The 6,000-nt window shown below is 40.8% G+C and overlaps 1 protein-coding gene across 2 annotated transcripts in view; it reads left to right on the top strand.

Annotated features, from left to right (window-relative positions):
* The first annotated feature begins 412 nt into the window (after window positions 1-412).
* SLC24A2 (solute carrier family 24 member 2) overlaps window positions 413-6,000 on the top strand; it is a 170,276-nt gene continuing 164,688 nt past the window's right edge. The window contains exons 1-2 of one of the 2 annotated variants that reach the window (XM_074953455.1): window positions 413-688; window positions 3,376-4,467. In XM_074953455.1, the coding sequence (XP_074809556.1) occupies window positions 3,532-4,467 (936 nt within the window). In that variant the 5' untranslated portion in view covers window positions 413-688; window positions 3,376-3,531. The remainder of the gene's footprint in view (window positions 689-3,375; window positions 4,468-6,000) is intronic. The other variant, XM_074953454.1, reaches the window with a different exon arrangement.

The following is a 6,000-nucleotide window of genomic DNA, read 5'->3' as shown; positions in this document are numbered from 1 at the left end:
ACTTCTCCTGGGGAGAGGGACAAGCTTTCAAACCACACAGAGCTCTTCTTCAGGTCTGGGAAAGTCGCCCTGGCCCTGTCTTTCACCATCCCTAACTTCACTGTATGAAGGGGGAGGCAGGAGAGGGAAAGAAAATAGGAGAGGCTGATAGGCAGGGAAATCTCATTCCATAGTGCAGCGATGTATATCACCCACTGAGCTGCCAGGCTTCGGTGGGTCCCTGTGACTTTGTGTCATAACCTTCAGCTGGCACATGCAGCTAGGCACATGTTCACCTGCTTGCAGCTACAGACTGATGTGGGAGGGGAGCCTCCCGCTCCTTGACTTACAGTGTCCTCTGTGCCAGAGCGAGGGAGGCAGAGCGGATAGGCAGAGGGGAGGGAGGGAGTGGCCGAGGCAGAGGAGAGCGGAGCAGGGTGGAGAAAGGGCCGGCAGTGGATGCTGTGCGGCTGGCACAGGTCAGTCTCACCCGGAGCTCAGCCTCTCACTTAGGCGGGTAAGAGGCGGCGGCCGGCTGACAGCAGCATCCTGCACCAACTAGTCCCTTGTTTGCACATCACTTCCAGGAGGAGGGGAAGGCGGAGGGCAGGGGACCGGTCCCGGCTGGTCACACCGGCGGCGCCGTGCGGGCTGCACTCATGCAAACCACCTTCTGCCCCAGCCCGGCGGGGGAGAGCGCTGCACCCCGGTAAGTGCTGGGCCCCGCGCTGGGGCTGGGGCTGTGGCGGCGGCAGCTGCGGGGAGGAAGGGGCACGGGCGGGAAGGCGAGTGGGGAGGGCTCCGGGTTAATCCCCTCAGCCCCCCCCCGTTGGCCCTTGGCAGGGGTAGGGAATGGGGGTGGGGGGAAGGGGGTAGGAGTGCCCCCCACACTGATCGTTTGGTATCTAATCCCCCCATTCCTTTGAAGTGGTTTCTTTGTGGGGCCCCACTCCCTACCCCCCCCATTTGGTTACCCATCTAAATTAAGCAAATGGAGGGAGCACCCACCTCCTCATAGCAGACAAACCCACCCCAAATGCTTTTCCTGCCCTAAATGGGGCTGCCCCCCTCCCCTTAGGGGACAAGATATTTCCCAACCCACAGCCCCCACCATGGGGTTCTCTGTGATGTCACATGAGATGTAAGGAGACGGTGCAGGTGCACAGCCGTGAAGCTGAAGCTGGAGGTGGGGGAGAAATCAGGAAATAGTTCCCCCTCCCCAAGTACCTCACCTTTATATGAAGTGTTGTTCTGAGATTGGGTGTTGGCGGGGGGTTGGAGAAAGGAAAAGTTTTGCAAAGTTGGAGCTGAGTTAGTGGTACCTATTTGTGTGTCTGAGGCATCTTTGCAATGACCCAGAGGAAGGGTATATATTAAAAAAGAAAGTCAGTGAAAAGGAGTTTTCCCCTTCATATTCCTAGATACGTGTTAAGTGCAGATATGTGTTATCCTACGGGCTCAAATCTCTTGAGTGTGTGTGGCTGTCCATCTATCTAATCAGTATGTTGTAGAATTATCGAAACTGGGGAGGTACAGGGTGTATTTTGTCATTCAGTTCACACATCTAGAATTATATTTCTGATTTCCCTTTATAAACATCTCAAGAGAGAGCTATTTGGATCATTGGTTGTGTAAATTGCAAGCACAGCCACTAATAATATGTTTCTTTATCTTGACTGTTTAATATTATTTGTGGCAGACTGGTAGGGAGTCAATCTAAGATGGAAAACGAAATATCTCCCCTATGGGCTGTAAAAAAATTTTTTATACCCCTGGCATCATCTGGAAATGGGAACAATTTTTTTAATAAAATCAAGAAAAGGGATCTGACTGTGCAACTGCTGTGTGCACAAATGTGGATAATATTTGAAATTCTGTATTTAACAAGACTGTAATCACTGGTTTTAAACGTATTTTTTAATTTATTTTTAACATTTCATATAATCTGTAATAATCAGACATGTTAATACCTTAATGTCCTGAATAATTGGCATGATATAAAGTCTTTCTATGTGCATATTCAGTATACAGTAGTAATAGTAATTATTTTTATTGCTTACAGCATAAAAGATCTAATGATTGTATACATCATTTTCTGTATTAAGATATGTCTTTGAAAAAAGTTTAAATTCATTAATCATACAGCCATTATTCACAGTAGTTGTTCTGTGTTAACAAAGCACACTAATGGGCCAATACGCCAGACTCTTTCTTATGTTCTTACTCGCCCATATACTTCAATGGCAATATTTGTGTTAGTCAAGACTATTTGCTTAAGGGTTTGCAGGATTGGGCACTTAAGTTTTTAGAGGATATATGTCACGTGTGCTTTTACTTTTCAAAAAACAAAGAAAAAATATTGATAAATGATATTTTTGTCTTTGGTTGTCCATACACTTTATGATGTTTCAGGGCCTGATCCAAAGCAGGCTGAAGTCAACGGGAGTCTTGGTCTTGAATTCAGGGAACTTTAAGTCCATGTCTTAATGGGACATAAAGAAGACATAGATGTATTTGATCTTTATTTCAATCCTATTGTCACCAGAGTTATTCCTACTTAAAATTCAATGACTGTTGCAGGATTGTTTAATTTAAATTTAACGTTTAAATTAAAACTGCTTGAGTTGCAAATAGGTCTGAATAGGACCGTATTTGCCCTTAGGTTAATATTTAATATAGATATTCCCACAACATTTGGGAATTAGGCATTGTGTAATCAGAGTGATAAATAATGAAGAAAAGGAATGCTTTTAGTAGTATCCACTAACACAATCATTTATGCATTTTTACATATACTTTGGGGACAGCTTTTAGTCTCCGCTGGAATTATTTGTCATCTGCTGAGAAGCGACTTAGTTATGAATGGCATGAAATGGTCTGATTACTGATGGATTTTTATCCACTGGATTTTCCTCCTGTGCAGAATTTATTTTTGTATTAAAACAAACATTTTGTTGCTGTGTCTGCTGGAAAGCTTAGTTTTGATTGGATGCAACATGACAGTACATTACAATTTTTGTTTGCAGTGTTGTAGCCGTGTTGGTTCCAGCCTCTGAGAGAGACAAAGTGGGTGAGGTAATATCTTATATTGGACCAACTTCTGTTGGTGGAAGAGACAAGCTTTCAAGCTTACACAGCTTTTTTTCAGTTCTGGAAAAGGTAACCAGCGTGTCACAGCTAAATGTGTGGGATAGATTGATAAGTGTAAGGTGTTAACACATGTTGCAGAAGATTACTTAAAAGGAAGTGGGCAATTAAAACCTCTACAGTCACAGGAAAATGTTTAATATTCTGTATTAAACGCTTTGTTTAATCATGTACAGTAAAACATCTTTTAAAAAGTCAGGTTTCTAATCACGTGTTATAATATTAATAAAAGTTGTTTTTCCTTTTAAGCATGAATGACGAATATACTCCATCTGAAGCATAAAAGTACTTGATTCTGGAAAAGCACGTGAAAACACCTTTAGCGTTAAAATCAGGAAGAAGTATGAAAGAACAGTCTGTCTGATACTGAATTTCTGGGCCACAACATCTTGCAGAGAACAAAAAATGGCTCTTTCTAAAAACATTGTTGCAAGTATCCTTGAAGAATGGTGTTTGGAGGAACCACTGTTTAGGTGTAGAAGGCAACAGAATGTCAGGAAAAAACTGAGACTGATAAGAATAATAGGTCTTTTCATGAGTATAATGGCCATTAGCACTTTCTCTCTTTCAATTAGTGCCTTTTTCAAGATGGAGCCACATAGCACAGAGATGACCAGCAGTCTAGGTAGCCAAAAGTCAATGCATGGGCATCAAAGAACTCTGCTGGATGTCAAGGAACAGAATCAAAATGGCACTCCAGATCCACCTATTTCTATGAAATATGAAACTGAACACAATAACGCAAAAGGAGAACACTCCAAGGGAGAGTACCCAGAAGACCTTTTTTCTCTTGCGGAAAGAAGAAGGGGGGCAGTAATCCTCCATATCCTGGGAATGATTTACATGTTCATAGCCTTAGCCATAGTCTGTGATGAGTTCTTTGTTCCTTCACTGACTGCCATCACTGAGAAGCTAGCCATATCTGATGATGTGGCTGGGGCAACATTCATGGCTGCGGGTGGCTCAGCTCCAGAACTCTTCACATCTTTGATAGGAGTCTTTATATCTCACAGCAATGTTGGCATTGGAACAATAGTAGGATCTGCAGTATTCAATATCCTGTTTGTTATTGGAATGTGTGCTTTATTTTCTAGAGAGATCTTGAACCTTACCTGGTGGCCACTCTTTAGGGATGTGTCCTTTTATATCATGGACTTGATCTTGCTAATAATCTTTTTTTTGGATAATTTAATCATGTGGTGGGAGAGCTTAACACTACTGACAGCTTATTTTTGTTATGTGACTTTCATGAAATTCAACGTTCAAGTAGAAGAATGTGTGAAAAAATTTTTAAACAGGAACAAAGTTGAGAAGGTAACAACAGCAGATTCTGAACAGAAGGTTGGTTATTTTTTAATACGTATATAAATCTGAAATGCTTCTGTGTCTTAAGGGTCCTCGATGTGGTAAATATATGTGACATGGAGGTTTCTAGGTTTTACCAAATATTTCTGTGATTACCATACCATATAGTCCACTGTACCAGTCAACTGGCAAATAAGGCATGAAATAGCTTTTTGAAGCTTATTTACTCCCAGTAGTTTTTTACTCCATAATAGTCTAAGCCACATGGGTAACCATTCAAAAGTCAGCATTTACCATATCATGGTGTTTGAGATACTACGGATATCCCCTATACTCTTAAATTAGACAGTAGCTTTAGTATCTCTTGGCAAATGCTGTCTTTTTTATGGCTACCACAGCACTTTCTTCACCAGGAACAAGTAAACAAATTTGGAACAATATACAAAAGTACATCTTTTGTAAATTTATCTGTAGAAGCAACAGAGAGGATCCTGTTATTTTTCCAGTTATTTGGATTTACACTATTTCATCACTTTTAAAGAATTTTTATATGAATTAACTTTTCATTTTTCTTTGCAACATCTCAATGATTACATTGGTATAGGGCTGGGCCTTTAATTTAAACAAATATCTTTATTGCACATTATCTCTCAGCTGAACATACTACAGTTATAAGCCTCATACTTGGGCCTTGTGATGAAAGGTGGGGATGTTTGCAATGGCATTCAATGGATCTGGTTATCATCAACTTGGTGAAGATAACTATAAAGAGAGAGTTTCTTTAGAAAGGAGGTATTTAAGCTAATTAGAAAGCTGAATTCATAAATACTGCATGTAGGCAGCGTGGAATTTTGTCTCAGGGCTTTAGAATACTTGTGCAAACTTTGCATGTTGTCATCTAGGTGGGGTTTAGTCAAGAGCCTAATTGCATATGAATATGAGATGTTGGCATAGGGAGATTATTTACATATGGATGATACAGTCAGATTTTTTCATGAGTTAAAATTGTTGTTCAGTAAAGTATGATAGAATTAGCCACCATTTTGTGTGTGTCTGCAGCAGCCACAAAATGGTGGAACAGAATAAAAATGATGATCTTGATCTCTCTGTGTCTCTGTATATGTATATGTGTGTGTGTGTATTGTATAGACACAGATAGATATACATATGGGCTCCAATCCTGCTGCTGATAGCATACAGTCAGACTGGTGCACCCATGCAGAATGCCAACTAAGTTAATGGGGCTTCACATGGTAGTGCAGTACACCTAGGTGCTATTAGTTGTGGGATGGAGACACAGAAAATGATCAGAAAAATTTCCATCAAAACAACATTCAAATGAAAATAGGGGCGGGGAGTGAAATGTTTTTCATTTTCTGACGAGCTTTAGCATATATATATAATAATGTTTATAAATAAAGAGATTCCTTTTGGCCTTTGTATTCCATCCATTTTCCCAAAACAGAACTGTCAACTTTTTCTGTCGCAACATCTCTGTTTGAAAATGAAACAAGAAGGAAAATAGCAAACAGCTATTTGCCTTAAATAATAAAGGGTCTTTCAAAAGTT

Source organism: Natator depressus, chromosome 5 (genome assembly GCF_965152275.1).
Source record: "Natator depressus isolate rNatDep1 chromosome 5, rNatDep2.hap1, whole genome shotgun sequence".
In the NCBI taxonomy this organism is placed as follows: Eukaryota; Metazoa; Chordata; order Testudines; family Cheloniidae; genus Natator; species Natator depressus.
Note: the sequence above shows the minus strand (reverse complement) of the source record. Positions and strands in the feature narration are given on the sequence as shown.